Source organism: Rhinichthys klamathensis, unplaced genomic scaffold, assembly GCF_029890125.1.
Source record: "Rhinichthys klamathensis goyatoka isolate OS25496 unplaced genomic scaffold, OSU_Roscu_1.1 h1tg000040l_1, whole genome shotgun sequence".
NCBI lineage: Eukaryota > Metazoa > Chordata > Actinopteri > Cypriniformes > Leuciscidae > Rhinichthys > Rhinichthys klamathensis.
This window is the reverse complement of record NW_026606587.1, coordinates 5,252,813-5,276,236: the sequence shown is the minus strand read 5'-3', so window position 1 is coordinate 5,276,236 and position 23,424 is coordinate 5,252,813. Positions and strand designations below refer to the sequence as shown.

The following is a 23,424-nucleotide window of genomic DNA, read 5'->3' as shown; positions in this document are numbered from 1 at the left end:
ATGCACATCCATCTATCTTATCTTTCTTATCTCTATCTTATCTCTATCTTGGTAAACAGAAGCTCATACATGCTTGATGCAATTTTCCTTTTTAGGTGAACTATCCCAAGTCAGACTGTAGTGGCAGAAGTTTGGCATGGGCACAAATATTGTGCTCCCCTCCTTGCTTTGTTTTTGTCTGAACTAACCCTTCCTGACCCCCCCCCCCCCCATGATTCCTCAAGTTTTTCACATGTTTTAACACCGTTGTGATTTGGGTTGCGAGAGACACACCTCAGAAACTGTCTCCTGAAAACTACCAATTGACTTAGATATTCCTATAAAAAATACTTCACTGACAGTCATTGCAAAATTAAAATTCTGCAGTTAAGTATGAGGGTAATCTGTTTCTCAGGTCGTTTTTGCCATCATACACTGAGGGTAAGTATATTCCAGAGGTATAGAGTACCTGAAAACCATACTTGAGTAAACGTACAGATAGCTTACTGCGAAAATGACAAGTTAAAAGTCACTAATTCCAGTAAAGTCTTGAGTATCTGATTTTAACAGTACTTAAAGGGATACTCCACCCAAAAATGAAAATTCTGTCATCATTCACTCACCCTCAAGTTGTTGCAAACCTGTATGAGTTTCTTTCTTCTGCTGAACACAAAGGAAGATATTTTGAAGAACGATTGGAACTTTGGCACCATTGACTTCCATAGTATTTTTTTTTTCTTCTATGGAAGTCAATGGTGCCAAAACAACTGTTGGGTTCCAATCGTTCTTCAAAATATCTTCCTTTGTGTTCAGCAGAAGAAAGAAACTCATACAGGTTTGCAACGACTTGAGGGTGAGTAAATGATGACACAATTTTCATTTTTGGGTGGAGTATCCCTTTAAGTATTTAACTCGTACTCAATGTAGGCTCAAAGATGCACTAGTCCTCTACACCCAAGAGACATGCCAGTGAAAAACAATATTTGTGAGAGCAATAATTTTGAACTTCAAAATTGCAAAAAATCAAGGTTGACACAACAGCCTCTTAAATGTAAACAAAGTGCTCAAAAAAGACATAAGTAAATCAATATTCTTCAAAAAGGTCTCTTCAATAAAGCAGACTAAAAATATAATAATGTTTAGTCAAATTAAATAGTCAAAGCCTTCTTATACTGAAAGGTTTAGCCTCATTTGTCCTCATCTCGTATATAAGGGTGCTTTCACACTTGCTTTAATTCCTTGGTCTGAACCCGATTGCGCCCCCCTCTCCTTGCCTCCGTTGGATTGTTCACATATTATTTTAGTCCGAACCGCGGTTCATTTGCGTCATCAAAACAGCAGCTTTTTACCCCTGTTGCTTTGTAACGACGAGGCAGGAGAAGGCAGCAAAATGCATACCGTTGCTCACATCATTTTTATATTTAGTTTTCTTTTAACCTTTTGGTTTTGTTTTTAAAGCATCAGCACTGTCTCTATCTGCCGTGAATGTACTGCAAATAGTCTTAATGCGGGAGTCTATTTCTGCTAAGGGCAAGCATAAATGAGATATACATTCTCTCTGTTTGCAGTGCATCAGTTACGCTTCTCAGGAAAGTGAGTCAGATGCACACAAACACACCTTAAGTTGACCATAGGTGGACTGAGAAGTAAACTTCTCAGAGTATTCCGAAATCCTAAGTGAGATTCCAATCCGAAGGGAGCGAACATGTTCAGTCCGAAAGGCATAGGGAATTAGGGAACATCGATACATCACTTCACAGGAAGTGGAGAGTGAAAATCACCCAACTGTTTTTGCTCCATTGCTAGTGTTGGTTCAGACTGGTGACACGAACAAACTAAGTGTTGAGGCAGCTGAGGCGCTGTCATTTTTTTTATTTAACTTTATTTACCTCAGGAATATTTCTATGCAGCGTGCAAATAAAGCGCACAAGATGAGACGGCTACAATTATTACAACCATCAATTAAGAACAAATTTGTACATGGTTAACCAAATCAAAATTTATTTTCATATTGAATGACAGTTCAGCTTTAGTTTAGAATGACAGTGCAGATTCAAATCTGTTAGTCAATTAATAGCTGCAATAGTCAACTAAATATACAAGTGGTCTATGTAATAAACATGATTTAATTATTTTTATTAGATGCATAATGTGTTATGTATATATGTATAGGGTAAATACAAATATTTGTTATACCGTAATTTGCGCGATCCTGTCGTTGCCTTTCTCTGATGGCACCCTGGTGCGTGCCAAAAGTTCTAATATGAAAGCACCCTTAATGCAGTCACATTCGTGTAAAGTAGCCTTTTTGAAAAGTTTGTATGAGCAAGGGCAAATTGCACAAGATCAAAGAGTACGGTTTTGCGCAAAAAGGTGCCATGCAAAATGTAACGAGTAATTGCACTACTCATCACAAATGTATTGAAGTAAAGAGTGTATATATACTTAATCAAAAATGTAGTCAAGTAGAGAGTAAGTTGCTAATATCTTTGATTCTCAGTAAAACGACAAAGTAGCCAAAAAGATTCTCAAGTACAGTAACTAATTACATTTGCTCAAATACTTTACACAACTGGTATATTGATGCTCTGCTTGAAGCGAGGAGTACTCTGATTACATAAGGCGCGCTCCATTGTGCGTCTCTGTAGCAACAGTTAATTGGCACTCGATCAGGTCCTCAGACATGGCACCTCTGCCCTACTGCTTCCAGCTAACATCAACAGCTGACTGGCAGTCCTCAAGGCCTCTCTGTGCCATGCTGTTTGAGTGTTTTAAAGCAGGCTGAGTCAGGCTGCTTTCCTCTTTTGCTACTAATGAGGTTGTGGCCTTATTGACTGAGTCTTGAGGGAATTTTAAGCTTTGCTCAACTGACAGCAGTCCTTGCAGTTGTTTTTAAGATTCTGCCAACTATAACCCCACTATAAGTAAGCCCATTGGTAGGGTGATATTGTAAAAGTAAAAATTCTGTGGCGCTAAAACTAAATTTGCACACTGTAAAACAAAATAAATTTTTTTAGTAAATATACACAATAAAAAAACATTACTAATAATTCAACCCACGTGTTGGCAAGTTGCATATTGTTACCTTAGTATAAATGAGTAGAATTGGCAAAAATAATTGCATATATTATGGAATACCTTATTGACACTAGTTCAATAGCTTTCTTCTTATTGGGCCACATACTTTGAAGGTCTATTTGCTGTTCAGACTAAAGAGTCCGAGTTCTAATTGGTTGAATGTTGTTGTTTTTTTTTTGTCCCAAGGTGAACGCTGGCAGTAAGGCAGAGATGGCCTGTCTTCAGCCCAGTGACATCATCATGGAGATTAATGGCCTCAATACTGGCGAGATGCTGAATGTAGAGGCACAAAACAAAATCAAGAGCTGCACGACACAACTGCAACTGCTCGTAGAAAGGTAAGGGTCCCTTTTTTTTTTCTTTATTTACATTGCTTTATTTACATTAATTTTCTTTCAATACTTTCTCAGGTGGTCAGTAATGGGTACAAGTGCATTAGTACTGGATTGAAATGACAGCGATGCTTGAATTTTGATCTATCGAAATCAAAGTCTTTTCATTCAAAAGTGACTTCAGTTCATTCAGTGGCCATATTGTCAATGCCTCCAGCTAGCTCTTTTGGGCATGCAAGACTCCTCTATACTTGTATTGTGGAAAACCGAAGTCTCAAAAATGGCTTGCCAAACACATTTAAACAATGTTTTAATTAACTAATCGCACATTTTTCATGTGTGATTAATCGCACATTAAAGTTTAATATATTTTTATAGGGCTGCAATGTTTTAGCATCGATATCGCGATGTGCGCATCTGCGATAGTCACATCAGAAAATGTCAAGTATAGGGATTGTAGTTGATCCGTACGGACCAGGCTCAGCGGTTCAAAGCGCACTTGATCTGACCCTTGTAACCTTGTAAACAGTGCCTAATAGGTAGATATACAGAAATTGAATAATCAAACATTGCACAGTCTTTACTGCACAAATTATAAATTGAGCATAGATTAATCCTTATTAAAGCTAGAAAAGTTATTCAGTCAAGAGCTGTGAGCTATTTTCTGTCTTTTGTTCTTTGATCAATATTAATGAGAGACAGCAGCAGGATTATTTGCTGCTGTCAGCAGTCAGCAAATTATTTGCTGACAGACAGCAGCAGAAGACCCTGTCGTGAGGTCTTCAATTCACTTTAAGACCTCACGACAGGGAAGGTGCTTACGAGGATAATCAAGAAATTGGGAGTTTTGACATAACTTTGTGTTTTTGTCCATTCAAGTGCGAAAGAGAACTCACTGCGGCAGTGGCACGCTATCTGAAGCGGTATTCTTTGTGTGCGTTTCGGGTGTTTGTTCACAGAGAGTCGCATCACAGACAGCGCACCAGTACAGATTTTTGCATCTTCTTCCACTTGAATTAATTAAAGCGTGATCATATACTGTAGCGCAGCCATAGGATGACAGAAAAAATAATTGTTAAATATTAATTAAATATTTTTTTACGCGTTAAACTGAACCCACCCCCATACCAAATTAACGTTAATTTTGACATCCCTAATTTTAATCCAACAATAATATCTGACATGAATTTTCCAATAAATGTTATTTCTTCTGTGTCATTAATGTTAATCAAAGAACAAGGAGAATATCACTCTCACTGTTCTTGACTGAATAACTTCTGTAGCTTTAATAAGAATTAATTATTAATTGTTTCTTTTGCTCAAATAGTTAAAAAATCCAATCCCAAGCGCACATCTCAGGATACTCACTTTTCGATTGGCAACCAGAGGTTCTAATAGCAGCTGCAGTGCTGTTAAAACTTTACCAATTGGCTCTTTTATTTAGGAGGCAGAACTTTTTCTGCTGTATTGCACTTTCTCCCATTTATAGTGATCCGTCTTGGTATATATACTGTCTTTGTCAAAATTCAGTAACAACTGAATGTTTGAAGGAGCTAGAAATTTGTTCCATATGATTAAGCTGCTCCTAAACACCAGTTCCATAAACGCCCCCTAAAACACATTGGGGTCAGATGAACCCAAGCCAGTCTAATTATGCAGGACTTTCTTAAGAAGATCAATTAGTCGACTACTTTTTCAGTAATCTTACTGACTAGTTGAAGTCTGCAATTTTGCTCATCTTTAGATGTCAGCACCAGTAAACAAAGTTCTGGCCTCAATTGTACCTTTGCTCTCTCACACACATGCACATGCCCTGTGTCCGTGTGAGTACATTTTTCCCTTCTGACCTCATGTCTCTGACCAGGCCAGAAACAACACTGGGCCGACAATGGCACTCTAACTGTGTGTGTGTGTGTATCTCCTGTAGCCCACAGTATTGGAGGAAGAGGGTGTGTGTCTGCCCTCTAAGTTCAAATTAGTAGACTTGGATACAGAGTTATGGAAGTTTCCTGCTCTACTTGTTTCTTTAGTTTTCTGAAAAATCCATCCTACCAAAAAACTTGCCTACATTATGTAATAGTGGAGGGACATTGACTCGTGTCTTGAATTCAGTTTGAAGAATTTGAAGAATTGTTGGCATGAATGAGAGTTTCCTTAAGCTGTTTTTAAAGTGTTTTCTCTTGCAAATCAGACTGCATCAAATCAGTTTATCAGCACCTACTGAAACTCGCACAAAAACATAGGCCTGAACACCATTAAACCTTTTACTGCAAAAGCTACTGTACATTGTTTTGAAAGTATCTGAGCTACTTTAAAAAAATGTAAGTTGGTATTGCTGCTAAAGTTGGTTTGTTACTCCCAACACTGGTCAGGAGGTCTTCATCTCTTTATTGTCACGAATAACTCTTGGCTTTGGGTTACAGCGTCTAGTATTAATGGCTCCTGTTCTAACTCTCCAGCTGGTAAAGACCCTTTGATGTCTGTCTCATGTGGTTTTATAGGTTTTTTTTTCTTTACTTTTCTTATTTTATCGTACATTTTTCTGTGACATTATGTAGATTCTACGTAATGATTTAATTTCTAGTGAGTTGAAAATATGACCAGAGTGCTGCAGTGCATGTAGTGCAGTAAAAAGACGCTCTGATGCAACGCCTTCCAAAGAATAAATGTCCAGTTGCTCCAGAAACCATGTTGCAGTATGGAAGAATTTGCTAAGAATTTTGCTGGGAATTTATGCATGAAATCAGCCATGCTGCTGCATTTGTTTGAGTCCTCTTCAGCAATATCATGCTAAACTTTAGTCTGAGGCCCCATCCACACTACTGCGTTTTAGTTTAGAAACGGATAATTAAAACGAATACGATCTCCGTCCACACCAGCGCTTTAGCTGCGTATTAGAATTGATCTCCGTCCACATTAAAACGACTGAAAACGCGGATCACGTGACCATTCACCAACACTGGGCATGCGCGTGCCGGTGCAAACACAACTTCATTGATAAAATTATCCCACCATGCTCTGGGTTAACCCCAAACCGACGCTCCATGTACGGTCAACGCCGCCGCTGCACACGGGAATTGTCACAGATCGCTCGAATAATAGCTTGACTCCGGCGCATGTAGGCAGTTATAGCGTTGTAAAATGCAGAATTTACTTGTACAACAGCTGCTAGCAAAGATATACGCCATGACTGATGACACCCAATCATAGAGCCGAGTGTGAGCCTCTACTACGTCATTGTTTCTAAAGTCCTCCGTTTGGACCCGTCTACACTAAAACGCCCTCCGGAGATTCAAAACGAAAAACGGATCGGCAGCGTTTCTAAACTTCTCCGTTTTGGGTCTCCGTTTTTGCCGTTTTAGTGTGGACGGGAGGTGCAAACGTAGCAAAAGGTCTCCGTTTTTAAACGAAAACGCAGTAGTGTGGACGGGGCCTGAGGCTCATATGTTGACACTCAATCCTTGCTGATGGCCTTGCTGAGGACTGAACGGGGCACACAAGTGAATGTCGTCGGTGTAAAAATGCCTTTCTGTTCCAACAGCGTTTTCTCAAGTTCTTTGAGTGAGGTGTTGAGTATCGACCAGAGTGAAAGCAGTTGGAAAAGGATTGTTATTTTCTGATTTGTTCTTATGTCAACTCAACAGTATTGAGCTTTCACAGAATTATTGGGCTAGTATCACTGTATGTATCTGTACAGTGTAGATTAGGGGTGTAATGTTTCATATTACTCATGGTTCGGTTTTTATCACTGTTTTAGGGTCACGGTTTCAGTGCTGTTAGGTTTGTGCTATGTCAAATAAAAATAATAAATAAAAACAAGTAATCAAACTACAAGTACAAACAGCACAAATAAATACAATAGAGCAAAAAGATACAAATAAAATAAACAGTGCTTTTCAGCTTTAAGGTATCTAATAGTAGTTGTCAGGTACAGAAATTGAATAAAGTAATCAAATGTAAAATAACATTGCGTATAATCTGCTCTATAAATTAAATAAAGATTCTTTTAAGTTACAAAAGCTATTCAGTCAAAAACAGTGTGTGATTATTTTTTTTCTTGTATTTTGTTGTTTGATTTAACATTAAAACACAGTAGGAATATTAGGCTGCAGTCACTTTAAGACATAATGCATGGATCCAGTACACTGATACTGAACATGCGCTGCCTTTCTCTACTGTTTACGTTCACTTAAGACGTGTTTGTTAGCATACTCTCCAAGATGGGCAGGTTGAGAGAATTTTAGTTAATCTTTCCGTTCAAGTGTAACTGTCTCTTCTCAGAGAATCTCTTCTCCTGTCTCTGAAAATGTCTTTTTTAAAGGGGACATATTATGCAAAATTCACTTTTACATGGTGTTTGAACATAAATGTATGTCTGCAGTGTGATTTTTAACAAATAACAGAAACCATGGACACTGTAACAGCACAGTCTATCTAATCTACACTAATGGAAACAATTTAGTTTTGCAGTTTGATGTGGAGTCGTGCTGAGACAGATTTGTGCATCAGCACAGTGCAGTATTTTACTAGAGCTTCAGTCATGTTTATAATGTATTACCGTACTGTTTTGAGTCTGTTTAAAAATACCACCCCACGCATCAACAATATTTCTGCATTTAGATGCTTCCAAAGCTCAGCTACAGACCACCTCAGCTTTGAGCCAGAGACAAGAAGAATCTGTGAAGGGGGAAAATGGAATATCCAATAGGAGGAAAGAATAAATCAAAGGGAGTGTGACATTAGGATGAAATGGAGTGAAACAAAGTAAGAGAGATCAAGCAATTGGAAGTAGAAAAGGCAAAAGGTAGAGGCTGAGTCAAATGTATGTGTCCGCCAGGGCTGTTCACGTCTTGTTTTTGCTGGCATCACTAGGAGGATGCTCTCCTTTGGCCTCGCAGTAAAACATCTCATTAACAGGAATGGAAACACTCCATTTCTTTAGGTCTGGATTAAATCTGACTGTTTAAAGCACTCTTAATGAAGTGTGGGTTTCAGGAGTGTCAAGCATCTTCATTGGACCAAAGCTTCTAGTTTAGTTTGAAGCGGAAATAGTTTAACAAATTAACCAGATTTGTGGCCTGAGGGAATCCATTTTCTTAATTTAATTTTTATTCTTATTTTTAACTAACTGGCGGAGTGAAAGAATACAAGTGGGTGTTTTATAGCAGAATTTAAGAAATAACATAATACTTTTCCAAAACAGATCTTGGCTTTATGAGAAATAAAGCCTTCCAGGGTTTGACTGGTTTCTGAAGATGCAGAGCACCAGCTCTGAATCAGGCCCTTGTGTGGCAGTCCTTGCTCATGAAGCTATAAAGAGCTTTCTGTAGCGAACACATGCCAGGGATTAATTTTAAGATAAATAAACATTTTCAGACATGTGGTGCTTCCTGGTCACGAGTTCTGCTAATGTATTTAAACAAGTCTGTCTTTTCTCTGTTGAATTTCATCAACTTGTATTCACGCTCATTATCATTCTGCATTTTGTTAAATGTACCAGTATCTGCACTTCCAGATGAGAAAGAAAATGTCACTACCTTTAGTTCCTGAAGAAAGGCAGTGGGGATTCCAATGTGGTTCTTTGTCAGATTTACTTGGTAGCCGAAAAAGTCTCAGGATAACATCAGATTTTCTTTCCTTTAGTTTTAAGTTTATCCAGCTACTTTTTCATAGGAACGTACTCTATCTGACTTATAAAACATGCTTGCATCTCCTGGTTGTCAAATTTGTCCAGAAATTTAATCATAAAACTATGCTTAGAAAGTGACCCAGATTAACTTGCACTAAAGTTACAGATTTTGGTTTTAAACACACTGATCCTTTTAATACTAAAATAAAATGCCTTGTATTAATGTTTGAATCTTTCCACACAGACCTGCTCCTCCTACTCCTGGTCAGACAAATGGAATCACAGAACAACTGGTTGGCCGCTTCCAGGTCAGTAAAAAAACAAATGTCAAAGGGTTTGTTTACCAAAAAAAATTAATTCGGTCATTTACTCAGTCATTCCAAACCTGTATGACTGACTGACTTCTGTGGAACATATGGTACGGTATTTTAAGGTGTGTGTGGTGTGTGTGTGTCCATACAATGGAAGTCAAAAGGGGACAAAAAAAAAGATTCAAAGTGTTACCAACATTCTTCAGAAAAAGTCAGCAGAAGAAAGTCAGACAAGTTTGAAACAACATGATTATGAGTAAATGACAGAATCATTTTTGACTCATGCAAAGGGCCTGTGCTTATGACCAAAGGTTGTAAGAGGGAGAGGAGTGGCTAAAATATATTTTTTTATTATTATTTAAATGTAGTTGTTCTTCAGTCACAGATTTGGTATTTGCTTTTTGTTCAAGTTAATCTTGAATATTTGTTTATGCCATTGTGTCTTTATAATTATATGCTGAATTTAATATTTTAAATGGCACGAAGCACCCTGTGGTACTTTTCATCACCCACTGAATGGTAAAACAGAGGGTGATATGCTGCGTCATATTTTCTTGTCTTGAGGCTGTCTACACTGGACGCAACAAAGCGAACGCTCCAAATCCATTTGTCCTTTGTTCTGTCAGAAGTTGCGCGAGTGCTTGGAGTACATCAGAAATAGAACGGGGAATCAGTTTACTGTCGGAAATTTGTCATGTCACCTCGCACTGCATCCAGTAGACAGCATCAATGATTACAAAGGGTTTTATCTGCTTTGGTCGCATCGTACCACTCAATACTGATGTTGTTTTGGTAGTTGTGATGTTTGGAGTAGATTCATCGTCTACTTTACGTTTACCTGGCAAAAATAAAACTGCTCAAACTGGTACTATGAGTCATCTTGAGAATAAAATGTCAAGATGTAAAATGTCATATTTTGTGCCACATAAGCGGCATAATTTCGCAGTGGGCTCTTATCAGTTTCTTTTCTATAGCAATCTGCTGACTGTACATCCCTAACCCATCCCTTAGCCTTGTCACGCCCCCCTTTTTATAACTCTGCATGCACGCCTAGTTTGGGAACCACAATATTATTTTACAGTTCAAAAGTTTGGGGTCCGTACATTTTTTTGTATTTTTTTTAAATGAAATTTATTAATAAAATGTATCAAGTTACAGTAAAAAACATTTATAATGTTGCAAAAAAAATCCATTTAAAACAAATGCTGTTCTTTTGAACTTTCTATTAATCAAAGAATCCTGAAAAAATGTATTACGGTTTCCACAGGAATATTAAGCAGCACAACTGTTTTCAACATTGCTAAAAAAAAGTATGTTAGAGTAATTTTTGAAAGATCACTAAAGATTGGATTAATGTCTGCTAAAAATTTCAGCTTTGCCGTCACAGGAATAAATTACAAATATACAAATATATTAAAATAGAAATGTTATTTTTCATTTGTAATCCTACACAATATTACTGTTTTTACTGTATTTTTGATCAAATAAATGCAGCTTTGGTGAGAACGGTAGTGTATACTGTATTGAATTAGCTGGCATCTAATGTCCTATTAATGTCCTTTTCTTTTTTCAAAATGTTTCAAAATGTTGCTTTGAGTGCAAGAAGCAACAAAACAGCAGTCCATCGCTGTTACTGGCCTGTCGTGAGTGCGCTGCTACTCTACTAAACCACTGACCCAAGGCTTAGTGTTTGGATCTCTCAGATTTGAAGCATGCCTGGTATCCATTAAGAGAAGGTGGACCACTATCTGCTTATCAAAGACTTATAGTTTGTCAAGTAGAGCTCAAATAAGACATTTTTTCCCCCATTTTTTTTTTTCAAGAATAATTTATCATTTTTGTACGGCAATAATTCTGCATGTCTGCATCCGTGACATGAGAAAGGAACTTGGGAATGTTATAAATCAGACAGAGTTCCTGTCTTTTAAATGCTAAAGGGGCTGCTGACGGGCCTCTGTTGTAACAGATACTAGGATCGGAAGGATTGGGAGCCCCATAAGTCTCGTAGTCCTTCCATACGACCATGTGAGAACTTGTGAAGAAACGACATTGTGAAGAAGGCACACATGAGGGTTTAACAATAAGCAAGACCTGAAGGCCCAGGGCTAGAGATGGATGGTCGTCACCACATAATGTTCACATTTGATCAACATATCCCGTGTTTACCAGTCAAAACTGTGTGATTCAAAGAGGAGGATCTTTTACTGATCTGTGTTTTTTCCCTTTGGATGTGCAGGAGGCTGTGCAGGTGAGTCGAGATGAGAACCAGAACTACAGAGAGTACACCATCTCCAGCCCAGCGTCTCTGTCTCCTGGCCCATATTCACCTGAGCCTCCACCCAGCCCCGACCGCAAAGGGGGCAGGATCACACCCACCAATAAGAGGTACAACTGAACAACTTTAGTAGAGTTCTGAGGTCTGCTACTATAACAGTAACACAACAAGATGGATTTGTTTATACAGGATTGCTTGCTGGCAATGGACATTTAAATAAGCATGCTTTCTCTTTGTGGTCCTTCAGTATTATTGATAATGTAAAGGACAGCACTGTAGGATCAATGTTCCATGAAGATTCTAGGGAATCATGTTCTAGCACTCGGCTGATGTTTTCATGACTGATGCTTTATACCGTGCTTTTAATTTCTCAATTACTTCAAATGTTCAGCTGTACAAACAGAGAGAGTATTTCTGTAACAGAAATGTTTGCTAAGAAAATTCAATCCATTAATTAAGAGTAGATTGGATGACTGAAATTAGTTGATATTAAGACCTTCAGCAAATGCTTTTTTTTTTTTCTGTTGAAAACAAAAAGAGATATTTAAAAGAATGTACAAGCTGCTTTATTACATGCATTTAAAGTGGATTGTAACTACGGCTTTCAAGCTCCAGGAACACTAAAAGTAAGGCCAAATGACTTGTGTGCTGTATTCCAAGTCTCCTGAAGGTATATGTTAAAATTTGAGTGAGGGATTGACTAGAGGTCTGCACAGGCTTTAAATTGAAGCCTGAACTCAGCCCGTAACCGATATTGGTTAATATGACTTGACCAGTACAGTTACATTTAAAGCCCGACACAAACCCAAAGTCCGTTTCTCACAGGAAATATATTTTTGCAATATGCTGTATTTTAGGATTGCATGCAACGATCAGTAAACAAACAGTTTCATCAAGACACAGTGGCCCCCTCAGCAGTCAGCACACTGCAAAAGAGAAAAAGCACATACTTACCAATTATAAAACTTTGATGGATAAACAGGTGTAAAAGTCACATATTCCTCTCGAACTCACTTCAAAATAAATTTTGTTGACTGCAGCGGTAAAACACTGCAGTTGTTTTTCCACCAACCCATATGATATTTCTCTTTAGTTACAGACCCGAAGCTATTTATGAAACATTAAACTGAAAATGGACATCTAGAATAGACTAAAATTTAAGTCATTATTGACTAAAGGCCCCGATATACTTAGGAATCAAAGAACAGACTGGTCTGATGTAATTTTGAACAAAATCAGTCCAAAACAAAGTTCGTTTGTAGTTTTCCTAGAGTTCAAAACTTCCTGCCAAATCACACTTTCCAGAAAAGTTCACTATCGCTGGTAAACGCCTTCAAACTACCATTGGTCTGTGACTATTACGTAACGGGTACAGTTGGTGTGTTCTGGGGCTCCGCATTTGACGTGGAAATCTTCTCTGGTTTAATTCTCCTGTTCAGTCCATCAAGGTCAGATGTGATTAAAAACATGAACACACTGGAGAGCTGCTTTATGGTTGTAATTCTACTTGACAGTGATACTGGTACTGTTTTTTTTTTTCTTCATGTTTAATACTATATACAACAGATTGCTTTTTAGCAGCTTTAAAGTGCTATCGTGGTAACAATAACATCACGTGACTTGACTGGATAGTGCCGAATTGCAGAGCTGGTGCAAAAATATCGCTATGATCAGTGCTTTCTTAACAGTTGTTTTCTCACTGCTGTGATTTTTGTTGTTGTTGTTTTTGTTACTGAGAGGAAAGTGCGCCGCACATTTTATTATCTAAATGTTGCTCCGCAGCATCGGGATATTTGCTAACAGTGTACCGCTGCTCGGTTATTTTTAGCCCAAAGAGAAGAGAGAGAAATAACTTTGCAGTGAGTATATTGGGATTTAATAATATTGCCTTTGACAATCTCTGCCATCATTCTCTTCCATTGTATGGAAAAGAGCAGCTTGGACATTCTCAGTCATACGGGTTTGGAATGGTATAAGGGCATGCAATTTGCTATTTTCATTTTTGGGTGAACAAAATAGATGCAGTTTCAGACAGTGCAGTTTTAAATTCAACTGACAAAGGGAACTTTATGATTAGAGATTTAGATCGTAAAGTTATTCTACAGGAGACATGTTAAGACTCCTCTGCTTCCTCAAGAAGTTCCTTCTGGAGATCTTTTTTTTGTGTACTAGGTTTCCAGTAGAGTCGGCACATGGTTGATGAGTGGGTCATAGCTCAGTGCTTGACTGCAGGTGAAATGTTCGTTTGTCTGTTTCCTGAAGTCCTCTCTCACACATGCGCACATGCACGCACTCACACACACATGCACACACACACACACACACACACACACACATACACACACTCTCTCTCTTTACCTGCTCTTCTCAGACTTAACACTGTAAATGTCTGACCCCTGACAGACTGCAGCACATTCCACATGTCACTGCTGATGAAGCTCATTTAATTAGATTTAGCGATGGATTATGAACTAGATTAATGAATTTTGGATTAAGCTGGCAAATGCATTACAGCACAGCATGGCGTTGAGACAATAACTTGTTGCTTTTGATATCGCCCAGCCAATAAGATCATTGTTGTACATTACAATTTACGCTGTATGATTTTAAATTCTATCATTTCAAGGCTAAAGGGATAGTCACCCATTCTGTCATTTGCTCACCCTCGTGATGCTCTCAAGTGTCTATTACTTATTTTCTTCGGTGTAACACAAGGTATATTTTACTTAAAATTTACTTAATTTGCAAGTGCACTGGTACTAGAACAGGCTCTAAAATGAGAAAAAAACTCAGTAAAAGTATGACTAAAGTAATATTTATGACAAGTGAGCTTGATGATCTCATACTCTTATTATTATCAATGTTGAAAATGGTTGTGCCTGCATTTTAAAAAAAAAGAATTCTTAAATTATTAGAATTAAAATAAAATTTGAAATAGAAATTGTTTAACTTTATTAGTCACTTTTGGTCAATTTAATACATTGCTGAATAGAATATTATTTTTCTTAATAAAAATATTATAAGTATAAAAAAAAAAAAAAAAAACTTTGACCACAAATTGAATGGTAGTGTATATTATACAATAATTCTGGTAGAGGTAAGTGCCTGTGACTCATGATTTTTCTCTAACATGTCTGTGTAGTTTCACATTCTTGTTTACTTCTCTTGAGTTTCTTGGTCCAGTTTCTGCCTTCTGAATTGTTTAAAAAACTATATGCCTCAAGTTCATGTAACTGCAACCCATTTCATGTCAACTGTAGTTTGCTTCAAAGTGTTCTTGAATTCAACACCAGTTCAGAAATGTCCCATGTTCTTTGTAGGGTGTACTTAAGCTAAATTTTGTTTGTTTTTCAGCCTGCAGCTCTATTCCTGGTCCTCAGAAGAGAAGAACGTACAGAGTCACAGACTGTCCCGACCCCTCTCTCAGGTACAATCACTCTCTGAACTCTTTTATATAAACCCCAAGAACAAATGACAAATGAACAAATTAACCTATAATGTTTCCATGAAATGGTTTGACAAGTATTCTTTTGTGTTGATGTATGTCCTATTGAAACAAAGTCAGGGCAGGACATTCTGAAGGGCTTGTTCTTTTTTTAAATAGCCGGTAGCCTTCACACAAGTGAGGAGAGATCTGGAGCTCTGATTGCAGGATGTCTTAGGTTGTGAAAAACTGAGGGTTCTGCTTGTACCAGTTTCAGTCAGATGTGAAAAAGACAACACAATGTCCTAAACAAACACAAAACGTGCATATACCCATATGAACAAGAGGAGTCATCAATATCATATTTTCTAGGATTATACATTTTTAATATAAACAAATATATTTTGCAGTTCGTATTTAATTATTATACTACTCGTGAATCAGTACTGGATGTATTACAAGTTGTCAAAAACGAGCAAGTGAAGTTGGTGAGATGAGGTATGATAAGTCTCAATGTTGATGGGATCTGCAGCGGAAAATTGATGTTAGTTCTGCCTAATGCTTCTGAGGGGCTTTCATGTGTTCATGTTCGTAGTACATGGTACATTGAGTCTTCTCACGGAATAGGATTGCTTTGCTCTGCTCCTGAAATGTGCCCCATAAATCCCTTTAGTCGCTGCCTATATATGACTTCATGGGAAAAGCAGGTTTTCAGTGGCACAATTTAACTGGGATGCCTCTTCACAGCAAGCTCCAGGATCGCACACACAGGAAATGAGATTACGATTTCCATCCGTAAAAACCGTTTGCAATAAAAGGGTTAGCATTTCCAATATTTTCATAGGGGGTGGTGAGTACATAAACTCAAAAAGGTCACCTCAATATGCTGATGTTCATGGGAGTGCAACCTGGAAATGGTTAATCTAGAACATCATTGAAACAATGTGGTTGACCTTTCTTGTAGCTTCTTTTAACCTCAGGTTTATTAGCATCATAAGTAGTGCAGTGCCCATGAGATCTTTATTGTACTTATTTGTGCTGCTCCACTATTCTCTGCTACACTGATTCTGTAGCATCTTGGGGGATATATAAAAAATGGGATGGGAGAACGGGCAATAATCTGAAGGGAAAGCGTTCCAGAGCCTGTCCCAAAAACTAAAATTGAGCAAATAAAGTTTGTGGGAAAGTTATTGCGAGATATGTCAGCTATTTAGTAAAAGGCTCAGTCCCATAGATGTTTCTACAAGGCAGATGTCAGAGCAGGAAAAAACAGCCAGGACCTTTGATGGTTGAAGACATTCCAGTCATTTTATCATTGCTGTAGATGTTAAATAAACACACATTCATGACACAGCTTATTAAACTCAATAACATCCCAATTCCCCTGTCAGAAATGTTTGGTCCTTTTAAAGATGACCGTTTGAATGCTTCTAAACGAAACTCATGGGAGGTCTGGGAGAAGCCAGCATGATGATAGTGACACTGAGCACTGGCCTTTGTCAACAAAACGTCTCAATATAGACGTGTTATGCTGTGAAAATATTCATGCAAAACTAGGCAGGGAGAAAGAATGAGAATTAAAGGAATAGTTTGCCCAAAAATGATAGTGTAATTTACTTGTTCTCATGTAGTTCAGAGGGGATTGCCATCTCATTTGGATTTATACAGTCCTGCATGGGTGTGTTGCCAAAATGTCTAATCTGAGTTTTCATCTGGACACAAGACACTCAACAGATTTAGCTCTGTAGACATAACATGGAGACACTATTGCAATTGAAGTGGACCATTTATGTTCATTTTAAGGTCCAGGTACATGTGAACAGTGAGTCCAAGATCATATTTTTTATGACTAAGACGACAGACGACAGAAGTAGTAAGCCATCCAGGTACTTTTCGCCTACTGTTTTCTAACTGTATTTGGACATACTACTCTGTTGGCGTACTGTTTTTCGCATACTGTACTGTATATTTGGGAAGTATCCGATTTCAGATGCAGCGTGGTCTTGTCTGAACTTGTGTACTACAACACTGAATGCAAGGAGAACTGGTATGTTTTGATTTGGTGTGTGGCGTGTAGGCGTGTAGGCGTGAACACCTGTAAAGAGTAACTTTTTTTTTTTTTGATTTTGAAAAAAGGCATTTCTTTTTTATTTAGCTTTTGCACATCTTATTTCAATTTAGGTTTTTTTCTTTTATTTTTCCTAGACATCAGCAATATGAGAGGTTTATCATTATTACAATTCAAACCACATTATATGACAAAATAATTGCAATAGGATTTTTGTTGGCAAAATAGTGCAGCCCTAATCATACATTCTCTCACAGACATCCCACCAGTGCACATGTTGCATGCCACTGTTGAAGTATGAAATATCTCAGCTATTATTTTGACCCACAGACATCCAAACGTTGGGCCTCCCAATAAATCTAAGCCAGCCATCAAGTTAACCCTACTAATTTACTGCCGAAACAAATCCAGTCCAAATTAGGGTCGTCACCTTCTGCTCATAGCCCTCAATCTCTCTCTGCACAATCAAAACATTTTTCTCATTCTTCTTTTTAGGCTCTCTCATAACATGCATGTTACAAGGTACAGCGGCATCTGTTGTTTAGATTGTTTAGCTATAGAGCAGGCCGTTTTAGTGGAGCGATGAAGTTAGCCATGCCAAACAATGGACTAGATGTATAAGGGAAATTCTGTATTAAATGATGCTGAAAGGCAGAAACAAGGAAGCAGCCAATGAGGTGTAGCAGCAGGGTTGATTTGCTGCCACGTCTGTGGTCAGATACACTGGACACGCAAACATGCACATAAACAGTCGGCTTGCTCTTTACTATCAGTGGGCTCAGAGTCTTTTATGTTCGTCTGTCATGACGGTCTGTTGTGGGGGACTCTAGTATAATTGTGGTATTTGTTAGATCCCAAAAGGCACTTTGATGCCAGAGAGGGTTAGGATCTTTGCCTCACATATTTCTACTGGAATTTTAAGATCTGTTCAAGCTCTCTCCTCGTTTTTCATCCTCAGACTGGAATCCCTTCAGTCCTACTCCTTCCTCTCTTTTTCTTCAGGGAAAACTTGCATTCTTCTAGTCTTAGTTTGCTCCAGCATTTAACACAGAGTCTTGGCATAATGTGTGGTGTGTGTGGTGATCTTTCCGACATCTTACACACATTATTTTGAAATTGTGTGGCATGATTGGCGCAAAGAGTTTCTTCGTTTTGTGCGGTTTGGCTGTAGAAATGAATGGAAAGCACATTGCGCACCAAATGAGTTTTCTTTCTCTGTACTTACAAGTACATGTTTTTAGCAGGGGTGTTTTCTCCAAGGAGGCAAGAAAGGCAGTGCCGCCTCAAAATGATTGGATGAGAAAATCCATATTGCAAAATTAAAACAACACAAATATTACAAAATGTGCTATTAAAAAGTGTATAAATCACTTGTTTTTCTAAAGTAACACTGTTCGACAGCGACACCCGCAGGTAAAGTTACAGCGGGAGTCCGCGTCTCTTGCCTCCCCAGAGCCCATTGACTTTTATCTGACCTCCTAAAGCATGCGCTGGGTTTTATGGGGGGTAATTGATAATGAATGGGGGAAAGCCTCCATCGCGCCATGATTGAATATTAGTTCCTACGTTTTTACGAATCGGCCTGAATGAACAAAATTATGCCGTTATTGAGAAGACTAATTAAAAAGTAAACAACTCTGCCACTTAAATATCATCGCTTTAAGTCACGTCAAAATCAAACTTGCAATGACATGAAAACATTATGGCTGGGTTTTTTAGTGAGCAATCAGCTTGCTGGAATTAAAGGTACATCATCGTGTCTGTGACATTGTTTACCAAGCTTGATGACTGATGAAAACAAATAAACTATTAAAAAGAACAGCTGAACATCATATTGTTTAAATTGTTACTGTTTTAAGTTTGGAATTTTGGAATAAATGTAAATATGTGTAAAAACACTACCTTGATGACATTTATTCATGGCTTTAATAAATGGAACATTAATTAGGAAAATTTGATACATTTAAGTGTAACCGGGGCATGAATTTACATTTTATTTATATATATATAATTCATCAGGTGGTGTTTGGATCAACCTAAACCACTGCATTGGACACTTTAAAACTATAGCTTGATAAGTTACAGTCCAGCTACCTATCTGTAAAAGAAGTTAGCTATACTATGAGCTAATAACAACAAATGCACTGAAGCTACTGTATTTAAGCACATTAAAGTGAAATTGTTTTGAAATTGTTGTATGCTATACCTTTGAGCAGTCTGTGTGATTGTACATGGCATATCAGATGCAGCTGCTGTACGTCCTTTGCAGTATAAAGATGACTTTTGGAGAGAATTTTATTGGCAACAATCTATAGTGTTCTGATTGATTGAGTTAAGTAAATAAATACAATAATTTAATTATAAGACAACACGGATGTATTAAATAAGGAAATACTAAAAATTTACTTGGGGGAAAAAAAATGCCCCTGTAAATCAAATATTGCCCCTTGATGGAAAAGTCCATTTCTGACCTTGCCACCATCTATCGGTAACTTAGTTAATCTTTAAAAACACAAATTGATCAATACTGTTAAATGTTTTCTGTACATTTTAATGTGATGCCTAAATTCACTTGTAGCATTTAAAAAAACAGTATTTAAGTTGTTAACCTAAAATCAGTCACGCTACTGAAATACTTGGTAGCGTCTCCACTTTTAGTTTCTCCACAACACTGTCTGTTACATTCATACTCATGTATACACACATCTGTACACCAGTTGTGCCTGGCGCAGGGGGTCTTTTTCCTCTAATGGTCCTTTGTGATCTTTAAGTGTGGTTCAGGTAGAGGTATAATCTCCAGAGAGTGAGCTAAGGGAGGAAAAGATAGCAGGAATATCCATTAGTCCTGCTTCGGGGGGTGTAGGGTATCCTGGGAAAAGTGGTGTGTACAATAAGGGCTCTGATACCGATCGTTCGAGGTGTGTGGTGTTGGTTTTCTCGCCCTTCTGAGGCACAGGCTTGTCCTTGTGCGGCTGAGCCTGGTGGAGATGGGCTGAGGAGGCCTTATTCATCCCGCCTGCTTGCTGTCTCTCTCTCTCGCTCTCTCTCTCATTCTTGCCTTTCCACACTGCTCGTTTTGGTCAGACCCTCCGCTTCTCCCTCCTCTCCTCACGTTCAGGCGGCTGTACATGCACAGAGGCGGCCATTGTACCACTCTCCTCTTTTCCACTTCTCTCTCAGTTGCTCTCTTTTTTGCCTTTTCGTCCTCTCCATCATTCTGTGAGAGTGATAGACGATGAGACATGAGTGAGACTAGAAGGGTTGTAAGGGAGGAAGACTGATCATGTTTCTGTTGAAAAACTGCACAAAGTGCCTTTGAATCTACTTCCTGTTCTAGCAGAAAAAAAAAGTTTTCCAGAAGCTTGAACATAATGGCTACATCACTCTTAGGCCTGTTTTGTGTATTTATTCTGGCACCCATATTACCAGGTTACAGTATTCATGCTACCCGTATGAGCAGAGCGGCGCTGCAAGGCACTTTTATTTCTAGAGCACATTTAAAACAGCCACTGCTGACCAAAGTGCTGTACAATCACTTCAGACTATAAAATACATAAACAAACAGGAACACACACAAATTCATAAAATTGAACTAAAAGCCAGAGAGAAAAAATAAGTCTTTAGTGAGGATTTAAAGCTATCAACATTTGAAGACAGCCTTAAGTGTTCCGGCAAATCATACCACAGACGTGGAGCAGCAACAGAAAAGGCACGATCACCCTTTAACTTCAGTCTAGATCGTGGCACAGTCAGCATCAACTTGTTTGAAGACCTTAAGAAGACCTGTAATGTAGTGAGGAGCATGGCCATTTAACCCCTTATTCACATACAACAAAACCTTGAACTTAACATGGTATTCGACCGTCAACCAATGAAGCGAAGCAAGAACAGGCGAAATATGTTCCCTCCTCCTAGTTCCAGTAAGAAGCCTGGCGGCAGCGTTTTGTACCAATTGTAGGCAGGATAAGGAGGACTTAGCCACACCAAGGTTACAATAATCCAGCCTGGAGGAAATAAATGCATGAATCACTGTCTCCAAATCTTTTACTGTTAAAACCTTTGCTTTGTAACCGTGAGAATAAAGCTTTTACCATTTGCAAGGTTGCATGACCGTTCACTTGGTTTTGGAACATAGCTAAAGTTTGGTCAACTTTGCAGCTTATTTTGGCAGATCGTCTTTTTATGTAACATCTTGTGGAAAAATTAGACATACAATAACTGAGAACAAGCAAAGCATATAGTTGTGCTGGAGGATGTCTAGTTTAATTTCTACTGTAGAAATGAACCTTGAGTCAATGAATCTAGGAACTAATTTTTCTTTTGGGAAATGACCAAACTGATGATTTCAACCAGCTCTTGCCATATTTATGAATTATATGGTCAATAGAAAGTACTCGACATATCAGCAAACAGTTTATCTACCATCTCTCCTCAGCCTTCCACTCATCCTTCCGCGGGCTGTCATTTGGGAATATTCCTGTTTACAGGAAAACAGTGGGTGGAGAGAAGTGTTCAGTCCATTAGGATATGCCCATGCTGATTATGGTACTCTTGGGAGGGAGATGTGCAGCCAAACCTAGAGTGGCTTTGGTAACGGATTACTCCCTGTTCCATTGCTATTAGTGCCCGATCACCCAGCTGGGTTGCCTGTGGTGACTGTTTTGTGGTTGCTGAGGGTTGCCATAGTGGCAGGCCTCATCCTGTGAAAGGGCTTAAGGGTTCAGATAAAAATAAGCAATGCACCAAGCTGGTTTAGGCTGGGCATGCACTGTGCGATTTTTCGTCCGATTTTGAGCCACATTCTGTCTTGTGCGACTCGAGTCGGGCCGATTTTCAGCTTTGTTGTGCGGCGTTTGTCGTGCAGTGTACAGAGGGAAGCGAGAGGCAATTAACCTCTCTCAACCGGCAATCGGATGGTCAGATGAATTTCTGGCATGTCAGAAATTTTGGTCTCCCCTCATGAGGGAATCGCACAGTTGAAGCAGAGCAGCGAACCGATTAGTCTAAACTCTGTTTTTTCCCTCACTGCACCTGCGAGAAAACAGAAGTTAAACCATTCCATCTTTAATGCAGCAAGAAAGAAAATTAAAAGAGGGAGATCTATAAACTAGCTATCAAACTAGCTGCAATTTACCTCCGGTTCGTGTTGCAAAATAGACAAACCATAACCCACGTCCTCCAAGCCACCTTCGTGTACACCGGCGCCTCTTTTATTCATTTACTTGATCAGTAATTTTACTTGTTTCACCTTCACTTTATTTACTCATTTATTTTAATAATTACTTAATTTTATTATCACTGGAAATGTGAACCGTTTATCATTTTGCAATTGGTGATAAAGAAAATTGCCATGTGGCAATATTGGAATTTTTTCCATTTAAGCCATGAAGGTGAGTCAGTGGATATCACACAAGCAATGTGCAAACTTTGCGCGAGAGTTATCCTGGTGAAGAAGTTTCTAACCCCAGTCAATTATTCACTACAGAAAGTGAAAGTAAAAACTGACGAGCTTTCGGTGCGTGTTCTCTCAGAGACAACGAGGGATAAATCCTACTTCAACATATGCTGATAACGGTATATAACTGTCTTAATTAATTTTCTTAATATTTCTCTTGTGGCCCATTTAGGCCTATGTAATGAAAACAATACAATTTTTGTTAAACAAGTTGTTTTTGAAATACATTTTTAATTAAATAAAAGTAGGCCTAATCTTAATATTAATAATAATAATAATAATAATAATAATTGAATACATAAATTGGAAATGGTAAATCCTCTTGATATCGATAGCTGATGCTTTTGACGATATCTCTGGATACTCAATATCATGGTCTATCAGCGCAACCCATCACGGTGGTTATCGCGCATATTTCACACATTATAGTGTGAGCAGTCAAGTAGCAGCTCGACGATCGGACTGTATAGTGTGAGCACATAAATCGTGAGGTTTGGCTTTAAATCGTATGTGATCTACTTGTACAGTGTGAGATGGTAACCTTGCTGAAATCGCACAGTTTATGCCTGCTTTTACCCAAGTACCTGTGCACGGACAGTGTTGACAAAGTTCTGAAACTGCTTTCAAAAGTTGCGAGCTAAATTAATGTGGTTAAAAATAGATACAATGGTCATGTTCAAAAATAGCTGCAATATAAGCTACTGTTTATAGAAAAGCATTTTACATCATTGAAGTCATCTAACCATAATATCTTTTTAAATATATATGTACTTACAATCTAAGCAGTTTCTACAGAGCAGTATTTATCTGGAAAGAAAACATTTAAGGTGACGGCACTACACAAACTGAGAACATCATACTAAATACAACTAA

The 23,424-nt window shown here is 38.2% G+C and overlaps 1 protein-coding gene across 2 annotated transcripts in view; it reads left to right on the top strand.

The window, feature by feature from the left end:
• Positions 1-23,424, top strand: part of pdlim2 (PDZ and LIM domain 2 (mystique)) — a 76,280-nt gene that overhangs the window by 25,784 nt on the left and 27,072 nt on the right. For both annotated transcript variants that reach the window (XM_056246680.1, XM_056246681.1), the window contains exons 3-6: positions 3,244-3,395; positions 9,263-9,326; positions 11,566-11,714; positions 14,959-15,031. In XM_056246680.1, the coding sequence (XP_056102655.1) occupies positions 3,244-3,395; positions 9,263-9,326; positions 11,566-11,714; positions 14,959-15,031 (438 nt within the window). The remainder of the gene's footprint in view (positions 1-3,243; positions 3,396-9,262; positions 9,327-11,565; positions 11,715-14,958; positions 15,032-23,424) is intronic.